General features: G+C 34.1%; 1 protein-coding gene across 2 annotated transcripts in view; it reads right to left on the bottom strand.

Annotated features, from left to right (window-relative positions):
• The window catches only part of Znf407 (zinc finger protein 407), a 428793-nt gene that overhangs the window by 249669 nt on the left and 157651 nt on the right, over positions 1 to 21473 (bottom strand). For both annotated transcript variants that reach the window (XM_076836548.1, XM_076836549.1), the window contains exon 4: positions 10992 to 11066. In XM_076836548.1, the coding sequence (XP_076692663.1) occupies positions 10992 to 11066 (75 nt within the window). The remainder of the gene's footprint in view (positions 1 to 10991; positions 11067 to 21473) is intronic.

Raw genomic sequence — 21473 nt, forward strand, 5'->3', positions numbered from 1 at the left:
AAGTCACGTTTTCAACATTCAAGAAAGTTTTCCCCCCACTGAATAGGAAAGTTTCTATGCTCTTAGGTACAAGCAGATAGGTGGACCACTTGAAAGTGGGAAATTAAGGTCTTGCCTCAAAGTAAGCAAGTTAGAAATAATCTTTGGCTGTCCTTATTTAATTGCCCTACATCATTTTTATTTGTTCACTCATTAATATAATGACCACCCTGTGCATTTACAATCAAGCCTGAACACTAGAACATTACATTCCAGATTCTAACATATCCTAAACTTCTGCTTCTAGTGAAGAATAATTACACGCTTAGATATGTTGTGGTTCTTTATTTTAATGTCATTTCCAGCAGTTGGGTTCTCTGAACTAAATGGTTTCCTATTTCATCACTTCTTTAGGTATTACCCACTCACAATGAGCTTTCTGAAATATGTATGCTGGGTTCTCCCATGGCCAAGTGATGGGCTCTGACAGAATGGTCTCGGAACATACTCAATTTAAACCTGAATTTCTACCGAAACTTACATGGTGTGCTGCTACTCAGGTATCAATAACATTAAGATTGTTATATCTATAAAATTCAACAGCCCAGTACATAAAAAAGAAATCTCTATGTGCAGAAGACACCTTCTTCATTGTGAAGGAGACCTTCCCAGGCCTATGAGATGTGGAGAAGCTGCTCCAGAGGTGACGGGGCATGGAGCCCTGTCCATCCTCCACCAGAGCACTCAGCTTCCAGTGCACTTCCATGGTTACACTTCAGGTGAATGTTCTTGGGGGTTTTATTTATTTGATCACTTATTTTTGTTGTTGTTAAGAAAACCAAAAATAAATTAGTTTGAAATAAATAAAAACAATATTTTCCCATCTCTTCAAACACACTAAAGCTTTGAAATTTGCCCATATACATTAGTATTAATTTAAAAAATAAGCATTAGTGTAATTTCTTCAGTTACTTTTTCCTTATTGTCAAAAATCTTCTTATCACATTAATAATATACATGAAAAAAGATAGACATGAATCTTAAAAAAAAAAACATTTAATTTGAAATTTGTTATCCCAGAAATAAATATACCACTATCTAATTGCCAAGAATATATGATATAGCCATATGACATAATTATAAATAGAAGATGAGAAAAAGGCATTTTGAACACTACAGTGAACCATATGAATGAAAAAGGGATATTATCATTTTAATTAACTTCAAAGAAACTTTGGGCCTAATTGAAATAAAAATTTTTATATGTATGTTGTGTTAAATTTGCTGTTTCCCATAGTGAAAACTTCTTGAATTTCATCATTTAAAAACAATTACTTTTAAAAGTTTAAAATGTTATACATAGACATATGTGTATGTGATTCTTTGAAATTTTATAAACATTAATACATGGTGGCTTCACCAGCTGCAAACTGAGAAGAGAGCATCTTTAGTATCACAGACAGGAAAGCTACCAACTATCCAAGCAATGCACTGAGGTTGAGCATGCATGTTACATACAATTTTAATCACATAATACAGTTCCAAAAACTTCAAACTGTGACTACAGATCATGAATTGCACTAAATGAAAGTAAGTCTTGAGAATGAAAATTTCAATGAAGGTTTTAATATCCTGAGTCCATTGATAATTATGACTGTCAACTCCTCTCTCAAAAGCTCAAAGCTCAAGAGAAAAAAATTGAGGATTATCCCTCTAGAAATGAACTAAGTAGCCTGAAGCCAGGAAATATATCTTTTTAAAAGAAAACAAACCAGTATGTGCTAAGTGGTACTTCAGCCTTCTACAAAGAAAGAATTGACTATGTGGAATATAATCTAGGGAAAGCTTTACAGAGTGCGACAAAAATTGACCCTTGAAAAAACATACACTCTGATCCCAGGAACAAAAATGGGGAGAAGTGACTTTCAGTAGGACAGTGAGTGAAAATACCATTCAGAGTCTGCTTAGATGTCTTCTCATTTCACCTTGACCCACCTTTTCCTATATTGAGCTTATTACCTTAAGCAGTACCTAACAAATCATTATTCATAAAACAAGAAGAGACCATGATTTGATTAAAATGGATGGAAATAGATGTTTCCCTGAAAAACAGATCTTTATATTGACATCGTATGCTAGAAACATTTTTAAAATGAAATTAAGTTGATTCACATGAAATTAACAATACTTGACTTTTTTAACCTGTTAAATGTCAATTTTATATGATTCAAACGAAGAAGTATTAATAGCTTTGTAAGTATCAGGGTAATGATCCTTTTTTTTTTTTTCTAATTATCTTTATTTTATTTATTTTGTTGTGGAAGATCGAACCAAGTGCCTCACATGTACTAGGAAAACACTCTACCACTAAGCCCCAGCCCCACTGAAAGTGAGTAAAAGATCAGCTGAAATGAAGGATGGACATTCTGCAGAACTGCAGGGTGATTATGAGACAAAGAAGTCTCCTGTGGAGCTTCAAGATCATCTTACTTTCTCCTGTGAGTGCAAATGTGAGAAAACACCACACTGAGTAGAGAGTCCCTTTCTTCTAACCTCACAATAGATCATGCAGATGATCCCACAAAGAATTCAGGAAAAAACTATCTTAGAAAATAGTCTATATTAAGCCTTCATTTTGTCTATCATAGCACTACAGCATAAATAGAAAACTCATTTCTTCTCTCTTAGAATGGATGACCAAATTGCTTTAATATGACCTGACAAAAATCACTTCCAAAAAGTTCTGTTTCCTGAAAATTCCTCAGAAAAAAATTAATTTGGACTTTTACAAGCAAAAGACATCATGAATATAAAGAAACTCTCACAAAAAAGTCAGTTAATATATAATGAAACTGTACCAAAGTTGGTAATTAAGCATAATTGAAGGCTGCAGTGAACATATAGGCCTTTGTTCTCTTTAATTCTGGTACTGAGTGGGAATTGAAGATAAGCACTTAGGGCATATTTTAGTCAGAGTCCAGATGTATAAGCCCCAGTGTTCTAAAAGTAATTTAAGTGAAATAAAAGGAGAGAATGACAAAAAATATTCAAGATGCAAGCTGAGAGAAAACACCTATGTTCTTAAAAATTCAAAAGAGCAGATATTCTCAAATCAAAATTTGAGAGTACTACTGGACTACATGGTAGCAGAAAAAGAAATGAATTAAAAATTAATTTGTTGCATTAAACATTAATGTATTATTACATGTAAAAGCAACTGGAACATTCATACTACTAAAGTTCTACCTCAGTACCTCTATAGAATTCAGTTTTACCTTTTTCCTATGTAAGAATGAAATAAGAAAATGAAATAAAATAGATGTCATTTTAGTAAGGATTATCAAATATAAACCACATATCTGTGACCTAATAACTTATGAACTAGTACTGGATAAGATGATTATAATGCATGCAATATTACTACAATCTTTGGGTTTCCTTTTAGGTAGGGAGACATACCTATAATAAAGGTATGTGTGTAAAGGATAAAAGAATGTCTAATCTAATATTTCATTTACAGATATTTCTATACATTTATATAAATTAACTCTTTATCATCTAATGTTCCATAGAAATTTGATGAAAAAGATCAATAAAAGTTGGAATAAACAAGAAAGGAACTCAGAGAAGACAGGCCTCAGATGGGACTTAAAACAAATATGTGTTTTGAAGTGTTCCAAGAGAAGTGGAATGTTGGGTAAATGTATTGCAAAACCTGTGGGACCAAATAAGAGAAGTGAGAAGGAAAGAATCTGTCCAACAAAATACAATGGATGATTAAAAGGCTTATTTGCAAGTGGGTCAGCAACGTGAATTAAGGGAGAAAGGAACTGAATGTGTCACCAAGCAGGTGAAAAGCCCAGGGAGCAGCCAGGGGAGGTGAGGAGCTCAGCACTGGTGTCTCCACACAAGTGCCAGTGTACCTGCCCACCGCCTTTCCCTGAAGCTCATCTTCCACACTGTCAGAGACATAGTTCTACATGTTCTCAACTATACCAGCTTCCTTTGTGCAAAGAGTAAAGGATCACTGGCAAAGCCACAGTCAGGCCTCTCAGCCTGATTCCAGCTAAGTCTCCAAATGTCATCCTCAGAGTCCCAAAATCCTTCCTCAAGAAAATCATCTCATTGGTTTCTATTTCCTAAAACAGTGCCAGACTAAGAATGTGATTGTTTTTATCCCCTGTTTTGAGAGATCAGGGACCTTGAATACAGCTTGGGCAAAGGGACCTAAGGGAAGAAATGACCATTTCTAACTAACAATCTAACTCTTGATAACATTCTCCTATCCTTTATATATGTGTTATCTCTTCATCCATGAACAACAAAATTAAAGTTCACGAGAAGGAAGGTTATGTCATCTTCAAGTACTGCATCCCATCTACATTTTGAACAGAGTAATGAATATACTAAAGTTTGCTTAAAAATAAATAATCAGTGATGAATGACATGTCCTTATTTACCATCACTCCATAAAAGCCCTCAGGCAGGAGTAACTGCTCCCTTTACTAAAAGTGTTCACATCTTATGGAAAACTATATTTAAAACCCTCGTATGTTCTAAACAATATGAATCATATAATATGCATGTTTACTTAAATGCCTAGGAAGAAACACATAAAAATTTGTGGACATAAAAATGAAAGGATAAATATCAGAAAAAAGGTAGGAAAAAAATCTTACCTTCTGTTATATATACTACTTTCACTTAAAATTTCACATTTACTATCATAAGCATTTCTTTTAAAGCAAAAACACACATTAATTTATCAATATAACCGAGATACACTAAAAGAATCAGTGTTTTTGATACAGCCAGAGACCTTGGTACAAAACAGGCGGAACCTCCCTGACTGGGGTGGGGAGGACAAAATTAATGTGTCTGAACACCAAACTCTACAAGGAAGCAATATTCAAAATTCTAGAATCAGAAACCACATGGAAGCAATATACAGAACTGCACAAAATTTTCATAGGCTAGGACACTTTAAAAACTATCTAATGACAGGACTAAACAATGTTCAACAAAGTGCCCCCCAAAACAAGTTGCTAAAGATATATGCACTTCCAGAAAAATATTGACTTGACTTTTAAAAAAATTCCAATTGCAAAACTGCTCTTGAATTATGTGGTTTTGATTTATGTAAGGTTGTTAAAATATATCGCTCACATAAAATGGGACTTTCCCTTAAGGGAAAAAAAGATGAAACTGGAAATAACAGTAGTAAATAAAACACATTCCCTGAAGTCCTTCCCACTTGCTAGAGATGGATCACAATTTTGGCCCTGAGCTTCCCAGCAGTAAACATAAAGAGGAAAACTCAATTATATACATGATTCGCTACTACCCAAGACTAAAATGACAAATTGTTTCAGAAAAGCAGAACTTCCTGGAATAGAGACCAGAGAGAAATCACTTCCCTGAGCCTTATGACAAAGACATGACACATTTTCATCAACATCATCCCAAATACTATATTTTCAACAAATATGAGTTACTGTGGTTACTTCTTAAAATATTCTTGAATTTAACTTATCGTCATAATAACTAAATGTATAATTGTTAAAGTCAATTATATTAAGAAAACAAAAACAACACATAGAAGGAAACAGGAAGAATGAAAGGATAGAACTGAAAGCAGATTAAGAAATGAATGAAAGGAATGTTTCCAGAAAATTAAAGTGAATTATCTAAAACATGGAATACGAATAATTTGTGTAGCTTTTGACTATGCATTGATTCTGGAGTAAAGCTCTTGTTGCTTCCTGAGAGCTGAGGGGCCCAATGGAGATGACCTGAAGTGGAGGGTTCTCCACTGCCCCAGAGATGAGCGGTGGAATCACAAGCAATCTTGATATTCTACACAACTGATACTTACTTGTTCACTTTCTCCTGGAAAACTTAAAAGCAGAAATTAAACCAAATATCCATTTCAGTAGTAAGACATAGCTCATAAAGTAACCACAAGCAAAAAAATCCACATTATCAATGCAATTTAGAAATACTTCAAAAATCTCAGCAAGAAAACAGTACTTCAAATTATACATTTATCTCAATATGAACTATTATAATATATTGTTGATTGAAGCTAGTAAATGCAGAAATAAAGTTTTAAAAATCATAACCTGGGCTTTGGATGAACTGATGTGACTCCTATCTACCTTTCCATGGAGAGTGATTATCTCAAAAGGCCACCTCTTTACTTTTTCATAATAACCATGTCATAAAAGCACAGGATATCATTTATATTTAACTGTCCACAAATGGAGATATGGTAGAAGATGGAAGAAAGGCAGTCCTGTGCCCCAGCAAAAGTAGTTTTAAGTTAAATCCAACACCCTCCCAACTTAGGGAAACAAACTTGGCAAGATAAAAAAAAAAATGGACTTTTTTTAAATCCACTTTAGTCCACAGAGCTGTTTCTTGTGTAAATATTTTTAAAGCAGAGAGGAGTCCATAAACACTTTATTTTTCCTAAATAAGCCCTCATGGGGGACAAAGAAAAAGAAAAAAAAGATTGCAAACAATGAATAGGAAGGAAGAAATGAGAAAAGACAACCAGTAAGTAATGGGTCAATATGAGAAAGAGAGCCTAAAAAGTCTTCGAATACAAGCACACTGCAGAATGATCAGAGCATGGAAACTGCACATGGAATATAATGGCAACACATCCATGAGAACAAGTCACCATGCCAAAGAAACAGAGAACAGCAGGAAAATCGTCCTTTAATTAAAGAAGCCATATACAATGAGAGAACATACTCAAAGTTGTTTCTTTAAAATGAAGCAACAACTAAAACTTAATAGGACTTAAGTATATAAACAGAATTTCTTCTAATAAGAAAAATTTTAGTCTACTATTCTATTTAACATCAGGCTTTTTATAAAATATATTTCACTCACATGATGTAATCTATGTTTCTAAACAACCCCAGTACCCTTGGTACAGAATTACCAATCACCATGGTAGGTGCACGCAGGCGTGCTTTTCCCAGAAACGTTTGTGTTCTGCAAGATATTTTCAAGTTTTGTGAAGAGTGTGAAGCTTACATCTAAACTGGAAAAGTAGAAAACAAGGATGATGCTTCTATATAATTTTAACAAACAAATTTTTCCAGACAAAAAAGAGAAGGAAGTGAAATGACTTTCAAAGACCTATGTAATTCCTGTCTCATACTAGTGCCTTAAAGGACAATGGAACAACCATTAGGGCTGCCTGTCTTGCCTTCCCACAGTGAAAACCAATGGGGGTAATGGTTTTATTTACCAACAGTATCAAAGATGCAGTTGAAAGAAAGACAGCTAACATTGAATCCCTAACATCTGAGAAAAGAGGAGAGGCCAGCTAACACTAAATCCCTAACATCTGAGAAAAGAGGAGAGGCCAACTAACACCAAATCCCTAACATCTGAGAAAAAAGGAGGGTCCAGCACAAGTTGGAGAACTCCCAATTTTAATGACCTTGAAGGAAATTCCATAGAAACACTAACTAGCCCAGAGCCTGCACACACCCCACAGCTGTGCTGACAGTAAATGACTAACTGCAAGCAAAGACTTTAACAGACACTTCCAAATATGGCTCCACGGAAAAGATACTGAGGTTCAGATGTAGATACTCACTGGTAAAGGCACAGATACATTTCTTTTGGCTACATAACTGTTAAATGCTTATATTTCAAGACACTTTCTAATGTGAAAGCCATGCGTTCATTAGCCTTCCAGAGCATTACCTACATAGACCTTTCCTGATCATAATACACACACACACACACACACACACACACACACACACACCAAAAACTAATATGTCAAATGGGGGATTCTGAGCAAACCTTCCCTCCTATTTATGCAGGCATTCAAAGCCCAGCTGATCCCAGGCACTGAACTGTACATGCCAAACAGTTCCACAGTCATAGACAACTGGCACTCACAGGAGATGCATTTGCAATGGCTGCTCCATTGTGGTGCTCTTAGATTACTATGAATGAATTCAAAGAGTTATAAAGATATTTGGCTAACTTTCAATACAGAGAGAATTATTCATTGGAAATAGGAAACACTGGAATGAACATGCCAATAAATTAGAATTTATTATTTTAGAACAACAATTGGTTGGTTAACAATTAGTTGTTTGTTTTTAAGTGTAAAAGACCTCAGAAATACTGTAATATATACTACCATAAAACAGTTAGTGCTAATTTAAGGACCCTAGGTACATATATGATTGCACATATGGTACAACGCTACATCATGTACAGAGAAATGAAAAGTTGTGCTGCAACTATGTACAATGAATCAAAATGCATTCTGCTGTCCTATATACCTAATTAAAATAAATAAATTCTTTTAAAAAAGAACTATGTTCTTACAGAAGCCATAACTTCAAGTGTTCATGAAGTGTCAAAAATTTTTGAAATTATTTAGTAATATTTTTCTAGTGATAATCATGCTGACAAAATGTATAAGTTCATCAAATTTTACAGTATATAAATTAATTTTTAATAAATAATATTTTTGCATATATCAGTCAAACTACAAGGCCTAAATACTTGCAAACAAAATGCATTATTAATTTAATTGTCACAGTCTATTTAACTAACTTCTATTACTATTTGCCCTAATATGCAATGCATTAGAGGAAAGAATCAAATTCAAAACGTAAAAAGTAAACTGATTACACTGTCTTGGAGAATTTAAAAATATAGCAAGTTTGCAAAATTACAGTCAAAGCATTAATGTTTCAAATAGGTAAGGAAAATATTTAATTTAATTGAGAGAACAGTTATGCCCCAAACTGGAGGTTCAGCATGCTGGCAGAGTTTCCTTGCTTCCTAAAACCATGGAAATAAAACAAAAAGAAGCCTTTTGGCATTCCTCGGGCTGATTATAGAACTAAAATGATAGTCTCCTCTAGCTACAGTTGCAGATTATAAAATTACATTTCAGTGGAAGTTAGGAAAAACAAGCCTCTTCAGTAGGATAAACATTCAAAAATATCTGGTTTAGATGAATATTGCCACTTGGAATATTAAAAAGTAATAATCCAGAATGTAGGTGTATTTTCCAATCTTAGATTTGTTTCCTGATTTTAGGGCAAAAAAAAAAAAAAAAAAAAAAAGTGTCACATCTCATCGTAAAAGCTCACGGTATCTCCAAGAGGAGAAAGCCATTCAATCTTTCTGCTATGGTTTGAAAGTGGAATGGCCCCCAAAGGACCATGTATTGAAGGCACCACCAGTCTGTGGCACTACTGAGAGACATTAGAAATTTTAAGAGTTGAGGCCTAGTGGAAGGAAATAGAGTGACTAAGGATGTGCTCCTAAAGGGGAAACTAAGGATCCTGGTTTCTTCCTGTCTGTTTTTTGCTTCCCAGACATCATGAGGTGAACAGCCTCCTCTACCACACTCCCCCTATGATACACTGTGATACCATAGGCCCAAAGCAATCAGGCTCAGCATCCACCAATGGTCAAAATTTCTGAAACCCTGATTCAAAATATACATTTCTTCCTTTTAAGTTGACTATGTCAGGTATTTGGTCACGGTAATAGAAAGTTAACTAGCATACTTTTTCTAGCTTTTTGGTCTCCTTTTATATATTTAGAACTAAAATAAGTGAAAGAAGCCTGAAATACATAGGAAAAATAAACAGAAAAAACAATGGCAAATATGTGATTGAAAACAATGTCAAAATATTGTTTTAAGGTGTCTGAAAGGTAACTAAATATTGATAGCATATATATGTGTAGGTACATGTGTATAAATGTACATATATGGGTAGATGAATTACTCATATGCAGTTTGGATCTGGATACGGTACACTATGAACAAATATTTCAATTTTTTTAAATTCCTAAATAAAAAGCAAAATGGCATGTTTGGTTTCAAATATATAATATATAGAGTAGATGGTGCACACCTGTAATCCCAGTGGCTCAGGGGACTAAGGCAGGAGGACTGCAAGTTCAAAGCCAGCCTCAGCAAAAGAGAGTTGTTAAGCAACTCAGTGAGACCCTGTCTCTAAATAAAATACAAAATAGGGCCAGAGATGTGGCTCAGTGATCAAGTGCCCCTAGGTTCAATCTCTGATAGAAAAAACAAACAAACAAACAAAAAAACCAAACTCTTCTGCAGAAAAGTCAAGTCAAACTCCTCAAAAACACACAAAATACCAAAGGAGCATTTTACATTTTTTAAAAGGGCTATTTAACCCATACAAAAAAGGCTGAAGAGGCTTCACTCTTCAGAGTACAAGAAGAATTTGCATCATTATGGACATTTTAATATACTACTAGAAACTAAGGTTTCCAGGAATGTCTGGGGCATTTGGATATCATCTATATATAAGGGAAATGGCAGTGCTCATGCTACACCTGAGTGAGCTGCACATTTTAAAGGCTTAAAATTTCAAGAGTAGCCAGCTCACCTGGTAACTAAAACTGCTCTATTTCAGTTCACCTAATATAATTAAGTCTATGTGATGAAGCTAATTATGATATAGTACCAAGAGACAGAAAATCTGGCAGTTGATGACATAATAATTGTAGTGTTATTTTTCATGACATGGCAACTGTAGTATTATTTTGGTATGTTACAAGATGTATTTCTTTTTTAATATCAGCAATATTTAAGACTACAATAAGAATTCAAAAATGTTATTTTAAAACTCCAAAGTTAAAAATACAAAGTTTGGTTTCACATACTTAGTTTAGCACATGCAAAAGTGGCTACAAAGGTTGATTCCCTACAATTTAACTCTTCAGTGCTTGAAAATTGTTTCAAAGTCCCACAAACACTTCAAATATTTCCAGACTGCAATTTAATTAAAAAAAATTAATGTACACCATTATATTTTTCTGGGAAGATGACATAAAACACAATATTCAACAACAAAATACCATAAATGCAAAATAAAATGGACTGACCTGATAAAAAATTCTAAAAAATCATGTTGATAAAGAAAACCTAAAATAATAATTTAATTATATTTGTTAAATAAAAAAATGGAAATTACCTTTCTTTTGGGGTGCCAACTCCATGTTTGCCTAGCAGATGAGTATTTAAGTGCTTCTTCATTACAAAAGCAACCCTAAAAAATAAAAGAAAGTAATTATAGAACTAAAACTTGGCTTTCTACTAGACATCTATATAGAAAATATTTAAGGATAATACCAACAAATGTTTATATTCAGAAAACATGAAAATGCATACCATAGTGGCATTTTTCTTAAACAAAAAGCTTATTATTGCATATGCTGTAATACTTGGAAAGCAAAGGAAATAACTGCACTGAAACTGACTGGATCATTTTCTTACCTGGGTTTACTGCCAGTGACCAAATGATCAAAACAATGACTACAGTTTCTTAGTACCTGTCTCCACTGAAAGTTGGTAGGAAAGATAAAGAAGGACCTCAATATAACACTCACTGCCCCCTAACCAATCCCATACTTTCATTATAAAATGAATTTGAGACAATATTGTTCAATTAAATATTTAAAGGCCTACAAATTAGTAAATGAATAGTTTTCATGAAGCTTTCTAAAATCATGGTAGCGATTTGCAGAGGGGTTTTTAAACTATGTTTACTGTGTCTCCAGAACCAAAAAAAAAAAAAAAAAAAAAATGCTTTATGCTAGAAAATATAAATAGCTAAAACAAAAAGTATTACCTGACAAATTATCTTATTTTACAGAAGAATCAGTTTACTTAATTTGATATTGCTTACATAAATATGAAATGGACAGGAGTCAGCACAGTGCATGGAGTACCATTCTTCTATTGAACACAGTACAACATCAATTTAATTATGTCATGTGATTATTTAAAACAATTTAGTTCCCACTCAGAAGCAACAAACTAAGATGGCTCTCTTGATAAGTAAAAGAAAAAAAATTACTGTTGTAACTTTCAGTGAAAAAGGGCTTGCAAACATTTTTGTTAATTATGTATTACAGCTGTCCTTCATAAAGTTAATTACTAATAGCTGAAAGGCAACAGAATCTATTTGCATATGTACATGAAAGGCATGACATATGCAAAAATATGATTTTAATTAGCATTCTATGATATGAAAGGCTACAAATCAAATTGGCATGTTATAAGATTCTTAACATTAAACACTGAATTCATCTGGTCATGTTTGCACAATGGGCAGCCTAAGACTGTAAAGTACAGTAGTCTCACAGAAGAGACTTGCATCAAAATCCAAGAACAAGATAATGACTAAAACTGTAAATGCTTCTTTGAATATCTAGTCTATTTTGTTTTTGTTTATATAATATAAGGAAACTTTGGTTTGCAGGACAAACTAATAATCCTGAATTTTTAAATGACTGTGACTTCATTATGCACTTAATATGCTTACATTAACTAAAAATAACATTCATTCTTTTTTATATGTTAGGCAATAATAACTATGAACAATACACACTCCATAACTATAAATAACTAGTCACACCATCAATCATTAAAATTGAAGGATAATTACAACACTGAAAGTAAAAACTATGATAATAATAAATACTGGGAAAAATAGTACAAGATATTCTATATTTTGTTTCTGCTTGATTGGCATAAAATTATTTTTCATTTCCTTGGAAGGAATATAGTAGTAAGAGTCCATTTAAGTCACAAGTTCCCTACTGTCCTCCATTTTTGTATAATTACAAAACATAAAGCTAATAGCAAAGAACAAAGGTTAAAACCCCAAAGTTGCAAAGCGCAGCTTATTTACATGAGCAAGTATAATTTAAGATATCTGAACTTGGAAACCACAGTGCAGTTTGTAATACAGTAAAAATTATTAACTAAAATGTTAAATACAAAAATATTATACTGAAGACAGAAAAGAACTAAAGTAAACAGGGAGGGAATTTTTTCACTTCATATCATGTTATATAACAATTGCTAAATGTCTAAAGCTAAATATCTTGAGGAATAACAATTTATAATGTTAAATCACATCCAATTATGCTCAAATGCAAAGCATTTATTCATCCAAAATTTGAACTTAAGTATGTATTCTCCATACTTGGAATAAAGTATGAGTAGCGCAACAGTCTCAATATGATCCTCAGTTAAAAACATGTAAGCCAATTATGACTGAATAGCATAAAATTACCAACTGATATAATATTGCCAGCAATGTGTGATCATTGAATATAGGCTCTCCTTCACAGCTATTGAAATATTATTTTAACATAATTTTAAAATGTAAAATCTACACAATATGAGAAATAAAACCAAACCTCTATTCTCCAAAGGTATCCAACTTAAATGCTTTGTGTTTAAGAAATACTCATGCATCTCTATCTTAATTCCCTTCCTCAGTACATTAATCACTGTGTGTTAGCTGTAGGTGGGTTCTGCACCTAAATGGAAAATCTGACCATTAAAATCATACCTTCCTGGAGCTTCATCCTACTACCATATAGCTCATGAACAAGACAAAGTGGCACTAAACCTGTAGCACAACTCTTTCATAGCACTGCAAGTCATCCATGTAAACATTCAATTCATATATTTATTAAGGCTCTACTATTATACACTGAATGCTAGATAGCTCTGAAAGTCCCTGTGCTCAGGGGGGAAAAAAACCCACCTAGCCAAAGAGACAGGCAACAAGGATAGAAAGAAAAGGAACACAGAAAGCATATTAAACACCAGAAAGTAGTAGGAGGAAGGAAAAAAAAATCAAGAAGGAGGCTCTGAAATGAGAGTGAAGGGTTGAAATTTTTCTTTCTTTCTTTTTTTTGCGGGGGTGGGGAGGGTTCAGCAATGTGACTTGTAAAAATGAGGGAGATGGTGCTGGGCACTCAAATAAACAAGAACAGAGATCCCAGCAGAAGGAAGAGCATCACAAAGCCCAGAGGTGGGATTGAGAAGCAGTGAGATGGAAGTATGGAGTTGCAGTAACATAAACGGGAGAACAGACCAAAAAGGAGAGAGAAGGCTACACCTCAGGAAAGTGAGAGTGGCAGCCCTGCAGGCCACAAGAGCTTTGGCTTGTATTCTGGCAGAAAACAATCATCAAGGACACCTCAAAGGAGAAGAGTCCTGTCCAACTTACACTTCAACAGGACTCCTTTGGCACAGAGAGAGGGGTAGAGTAGTCATTTAACCAAAGTCTCTTGCAATAATCCTGGCAAACATGGCAGTGTAGAATACTGATGAAAGGCAGAAGTTACATTTGTTACTAAAGCCAACCACACTTTCAAGCACACTGCACGTGGAATCTGGGGTCAAAAAAGATCAGTATTTGCTTTGGGAAAAAATAAGCTGGTCCGTAGGAGACAAGTTCAGGACGTGTTCAATGAGGATGTAAGAGTCCACATGGAGTTGACTGCTGGTTGAGAGCCATACTTATGCTAGAAATGTACTCACTGGCTGGTTGAGAGCCATACTTATGCTAGAAATGTATAAGCCCAGGTTAATAAAAAAAAAAGTTTTGAAACTATGATTGTTTTGCTAAAATGGTTGTTGTTTTTTTTTTGTCAAGAGCAATACAGAAGTAACATTTACAACTACCTTCCAAAAATGAATAATCCTTATTTTAGTTTTTATTTCAAAATAATTTTGTGCACTATATAGCACATAATACATAATATACTATACTATAATACATATAATACATTCCTACACTGTATAGCATGTAATAAAAATATGTTAAATCCTGTAAAATTATTTCAATTTAAGAGATGTAGATGATAACTTAACTGGTCTATTAAAGTAAATAAAATACAATACCATAAATAGAGAGAAAAAGATGTGAGAAGCAAAAAAAAAAAAAAAAAAAAAAAAATCTGAGCCTCAACATACTAGCATCTCCTCACTCACAAACGTGTGTACAGAAGTATGTCTAGTGCAGGGGCCAAAGCCAGATCTGCCAGGCTGCTCCTCCCTCTGTGCAAGCAGGGGTGATGTCATAGCAGGATGTCCTCCTGAAAATTGGTTGTCTTTATTTCGCATCCCCCACTCCCATCTTTACTTCCATGTCCTTATTTCACATCCCCCACTTCCATTAGAAAATCAGGTGCTCCTCACAGAAAGCCTGTGGGGTATAATTTCCAACTCCCAGAAAATCTCTGATGAAAAAGTAAATCCAGACCACTAGATTACAGGAAAGACAAACTATAAAGTATTGCTCTTAGAAATTCATCCACATACACCAATCCAGTAAATTTAAAGAAAATCTCTAAGACAAGTGTAAAAAGATACAACTCTGACATATGTACAACCCCTAATCCCTATGGTCCTACTGACAAATTTGCAGTCTTCTTTCCCTTTCTACACCCACATATCACACCCTTCCCAAAGAGCTGGGCAGAGTACAGGTGTCAAAGTGAATTAAACAATCACATCATTGACAATTTTTAATCTCTGCTAGCTAAAGCAGCAGGAAACAAAAAATAAAAAATAAAACACACACACACACACACACACACACAAACACACACACACACACACACACACACAAACGATAGACAGCAAGATCAGCAGTTAAAGTTACTAGAATAGAAGAATCAAAGTACTCTAAATCCAAAATCACCTTTGGCCCACAAAAAATGGCCAAAGCAATACTTCACAGGAGTTTAGTGAAAGTTAAAGAAAACAATTCTACAGTTACATCTAGCATGAGAGCAGCTAAAAGAGCTCAATACTAAAACTTGACTTTAGCACTGCTCTCATTAATCCTTGTTGGTGAGATGGTTACATCAAGAGAAAAATACAGATGGTCATTTGAAGGATTTTAACTCCAAAAGAATTCATTACCCTGGACCATAAGTGAATTTGTATAAAAGCCAAAATAAAATTTCAATTCATGTATATAAAGCTATCTAGAAAATCCAGGGACTAGGCATTGCTCAGTGATAGAGCACTTACCTAGTATGCTCAAGGACCTGGGTTCAATTCCCCAGCACCAGGTTAAAAAAAGAAGAAGAAAATCCAGATGAAAAGAGCTGACCAATATGCCCCTTCAGACAACAATACAGCTATGAGAAGTTCATTTATTAAAGATATAATCAAATCAGATGCCTACCTCTCCTTTTGTTACTTCCTAAAAGGGGTCCGATTCAGGGAGAAAACGTACATAAATAAGAGAATTAGAATAGCAACTGGCAAAGAATAATGAGACATCACACACAAAGGTGTCAAAGGAGTAAAACACTACTGATACCCTCCTCATGTAGATGTCGGTAATCATTGTGTGTCTCAAGAAAAGAAGTTTAGAAAGGTGCATGATATTTTCTAAACTTCCTGGACCACTAAATATTTTTCTCACAGCAAATATATATGAATCTAAAAGGACTTCAGGACACACTTGAGAAAATTCTTACAATAGTCAGTTTGGACTGTTAATTCAAAACATCTATGACTAGGTAATTGATAAAGAACAAAAAATTATTGCTTAAGTTCTGGAAGTCAAGAGGTCCAAAATCAAGGAGCCAGATTCAGTGTCTGTTCCTCATACATGGCACCTTCCATGTGTCCTCTAATACTGGAAGAGGCAAATAGATTTCTTCAAGGCCCTTTCACAAGGGCACTAATCCCATTAGAGAGAACTGGGCCTTAACAAATCTTACAGGTTACAACGGCCTCACTTCTTTATTAAACTGCTAAAGAAATCAGTCACTAAGAAGGGCCAGGAGCCAAGAGAGGTAAGTGGCCTTGAGAAAAAGTCTACCTTGAAGCCTCCAAAAGGGAATACAGTCCTGAATGTAATTACTTTCCTATACATCCCCAATTGTATCAACAGAAGGAAAACTTTGTTACTTATGAATGCAATATTTACTACTTCCTTAAAATCTCTAATGATGTGGTTTCCAGGAATAGTTCTTTTAAACTATTTGATCACTTCCTACTCCTCAATATTGTCAATTCTTACTCCTCATCTGATCAATTAAGGTGATAATTTTATTCATATATATATTTTTATTTCACAGATAAAATTTATTTAATGAGCTTCAAGTATAAACTCATCGTGGATGGCTTTAAAACATGCACCTTCATCCATGACCTTCCTGGGGAAGTCTTATCTGAGCTTAGGACATACCCAATACTCAGGCATTGTCTTTCCTCACAGATGAGCTGCTGCAGACACCCTGATTCTATCAGTTTTATACCACCTTTCCTGTTCAGTAATCTTACTTTCATGAGCCTATGTCATTAACTGGTTCTTCAAAATATTTCCATATCAAGAATGTATTTGTTTCCACTTTAATTAACTAGATCAAATCATCATGTCCAAGTGAAACACCTCAAGGTACTCTCTGCTACTATTCATCCCAATATCACCATCACATAGTCCTAGATAAACATGTTCAGACCATACTTCAACTCAACAAAACATTAAGTATTTCATTCTGATTAGATAAAAGCCCATGTCCTGAGCAAGCAAATAACAATCCTCAACAGTCATTCTAAAGCAGATATTTCAATTCCTAGAATAGGTCCTCAAACAAGAATGAGAAGAAGTCAAAAGACCAACATTCTCATCTAAATGCTCAATAACAGTGACACAATTATAAAAGAATGTTACGGAATAAATAAAAGTACATGTCATGAGAGATTTTAAAAGGACAGAAATATTACATACAATATAATCCCATTCATGTGGGATCATGTACATTTTTGTATTCTCACATATACACATAAAAACATATATGAGCTAAATAGCACCCAAAATTCACTGATATCACTTTGTTTCTCTAGAATAAGTAAAATTTTGTATTTAAAATAATAATAATAATAATCTTTACAGTTTGCAGACCATTTTTGATACTTCAATGCTCCTAACAACAACATGAATACATGGTACAGACATTATCAGCTCACCGTAAGAGGGGAGGGAATAGGGGCCAAAGAATATAAGTAACTCTGACTTTTTCAAGAAAATGTGGCAAAGAAGCTAAATACCAAAACTAAAATTCAGGACTGCTGACCTTTATGCAATGCTCTCACTACCATGCCAACTTAGTAAACTATAAAATTAATAAATTAATAAAAGATTAAAGCCTCATGCAACTTAGTAAGACCCTGTCTCAAAATAAAAAGGGCTGGGGGGCTGGGGTGCTCAGCGGCAGAGCGCTTGCCTAGCATGCATGAGGCACTGGGTTGGAACCTCAGCACCACCTAAAAATAAAACAAATAAAATAAAGGCATTCTGTCCATCTACAACTACAAAAAAAATAAATAAAATAAATTTTAAAAATAAATAAATAAAAAAGGCTGGGTATGTGGCTCAGTGGTTAAGCGTCCTTGGGCTCAACCCCCAGAATAATAATAAATAAATATGAAATTGATATCGATTTCTAAAACAGTATCCAAATGAGATAAAATGCATTGGTTTTACCAATATAAAATAAAAAAGGCATTTTACCTTCTTAAGTATTGAAAATTAAGCACATATTATGGTATAATATGTTACATAAAATATATGAAACAAAAACTGACATAAAATAACTACAGACTTCATCTTTATAATGTGTAAAATTAAATACATTGTACTAATCCTAAATATATTTGTAAGCAAGTTCCAAATTATATTTTTAACCAGGACTTATAGAATGAATTTTTCTATTCATTTCTCTTAATTACTAATGAGCACATTAAGTTAAATAAGATAAAATTCACTTTAAAAAGAAAACAAAGAAAAAAGTATTTAAATTGATTAAATATTTTGCCTTGCAAATAAAGGGGACAAAGGTAGAAAAATAAATAAAATAAAGGAATTCTGTCCATTACAAGTACAAAAAAAAAAAATAAAGAGATTTTAAAAGGACAGATGTTGAGATTTGTTTACTTGAAAATTGATAAGTTAGCAGCCATTAAAAAACAGTTAATAATTAAATTTTAAATTCTTTTTTATCAAATTATTGCTAGGCCTAAATAATTATGTCTTTTAATGTTTTTCAAATGTCTTCTGCCACACTTACTGTGAATGCCATGTTCTTCTTAATAATCACAAAGACTCCACCACTGCCACACTTGACATATACCGTTCTCTATATATGAAAAGCAATATGTTTCAAAAGCAATCCATCAACATTAAAAAATTTAATGTACAAAAGGATCCTTTACTACAAGTGTAATTATTATTTTCTTGTATGGTTCTGCTACTAAATGAAAATCAATGCTGTTATGTTTATTGACACTCCCTAGGAAAAGATAAAACGTAGAAAATTTTTGTTTATTCATAAGAAACAAACTTTTCTAAGTCTAACATCTCTCCCATGAGGAAGTGTCCTGTGCACAGAAAAACAGCAGCATGCTTTTAGATACTATGAAATGTCAGCCCCAACACTAGGAAGCATTCCTTCAAGAACTCTAAAAGCTGAAGTCTCCCCAACGCCCTGCCCCCACAGTTTCCTATACTGCAAAAGGGAGGAAGACACTTAGGAAGGCAGTAATCCTTTATTTTAAAAGTTAATGCCATTGTAATTTAAGTGATTATTCATATAAAAATGTAATTATTATTATTCTCAGAACTATAAATAATTTACTTTAAGATTAACAATATATTGTAGACTTCCAAATATTACCCACATTCTAAACAATAATGAAAGCAATCAGAAATTAGGGTTGTACTAGGTTTTTGTTTATTTTTTAAGAGAAAAGACTGCAAAGCTGTTGAGTGCTTCAATTACTCAATTAACTTCACCCTGACAACATCCCTGTGTTACAGATGAAAAAAACCTGAGGTGCACACACATTAACTCACTCCCCAAAAGCAGCACAAGCAGTAAGTAGCACCCAGAACTCAGCTCCCAAACTAGACCTATACTCTACACTATCCTGCCTCTCTGTCCTTTGAAATATAATGCAGGTAAGGCCTGATTTTACGTGTCTTCTACAATTTTTTTTTTAAACTAAAAAGCCATTTTTCAATTAAAGAAATCAATGAAGGGAGTGCATTTTATTTTCTGGGTTCAAAAACACAGATAACAATACAGAGAAAAAAGTAAAAAACCTGGTTCTAGTCTAGGTTTTGCCAATTAACAGTGTCACTGCCTTGGTCAGAGCCATAAAAATAAAATATAAGATGAAACTACTGATACCTTAATTGTTTAAAAAATACAATAAATTTAGTAAATAACTATATTCATGATAAACCATAAGAACAAGGATTGCCCAATCAATGAAATTCCCAGAGAGGATATTAAAACAAATAATGTTAGGTATGTTTATGAATGGTTACAGTGTTTCAGGAAAGGGAGGAAATATGAATGAAAAGCCCTTAATAATAAGCCACACTCAACTGAAAATGTTCTTAAGGAGTTAAATAAAGAAAACTTTGCCTGAAACTACCTCAACTCTTCTGAATAGGGCAAATCACCAAGTAGTGAGACTTTGTTAATGTCAGATATTATTCTAGAAGTAAAGTGTTAATACAGTCAAAAGGAATTGAAATACTTATCCAGGAACAGATACACCAAGAAGGAATATCAGAGGCTCACCTGACAGTGGCAGTGCTAAGAGCAAACCAGGGATCAAAGGCACTTGGGATGAACTGGTCCCACTGGGATTGCTAAGGATACCATCTCTCCCCTCTAAGGCTGTGATGAAGAGTAAATGGGAAGTATGGCCAGGCCTTTCTATAGTGCCTACAGCACAAGAAGTCTCAAGAACTGTGACCTCAGAGAGATGGTGATGATACGAAGATCCAAGGAATAGGAGCAAAAAACATACTGCATCTGTGAACTGGATAAAAGGACTCTATAAATCTAACTTTCATCTTATTAGGATACAGATACCTAGCTCATAGAGCCATTCAAGAACTTAAAAATGGGCCTAGGAGTTGTCTCAGTGGTAGAGCACTTGCCTAAGGAGTGCAATAAAGGCCCCAGGTTCAATCCGGAGCACCACAAAAAATGATAATAACAAATAAATAGTAAAGTCCAGGTTTGGTGGTGCAAGCCTATAATCCCAGCAACTCTGGGAGGCTGAGTAAGGAAAATCACCAAGTTCAAGGACAGCCTCAGGAATTTAGCAAAACCCTAGCTCAAAATAAAACATGAAAAGGGCTTATGGTGTAGCTCAGTGATTAAAGCACCCCTGGGTTCAATCCCTAGTACCAAATAAATAGCAGTGATATTAACCACTTTAGTGACGGAATACCAGGTGCCAAATAGGAAAAGATGTCTAACACAGATTATCAGATATAAAATCAAAAATATAACAGATACAGAAAAATGTAACTTCAATTTTTAAACGAGAAAACTGAGCCACAGGTGGTGGCATGGATCTGTAATCCCACCTATGTGGGAGGCTGAGGCAAGCAGAGCACCAGTTCAAGGCTGGCCTGGGCAACACAGAAAAAGAAAAAGGCAGGGTAGCACAGTTTAACTAAATATAGCAATGGTTATAGCAAAATAAATCTGTATACAGTACATGGTAGCCTAGAGTAAAATGCCTAGATATTTCAAGGAAATAAAGTAAGTCTTAGCAAATGATTGCTATTAATAAATTAAGACTCGCTTCCTACCGAAGCATG

This window comes from Callospermophilus lateralis, chromosome 17, assembly GCF_048772815.1.
Source record: "Callospermophilus lateralis isolate mCalLat2 chromosome 17, mCalLat2.hap1, whole genome shotgun sequence".
NCBI classification, from domain to species: domain Eukaryota; kingdom Metazoa; phylum Chordata; class Mammalia; order Rodentia; family Sciuridae; genus Callospermophilus; species Callospermophilus lateralis.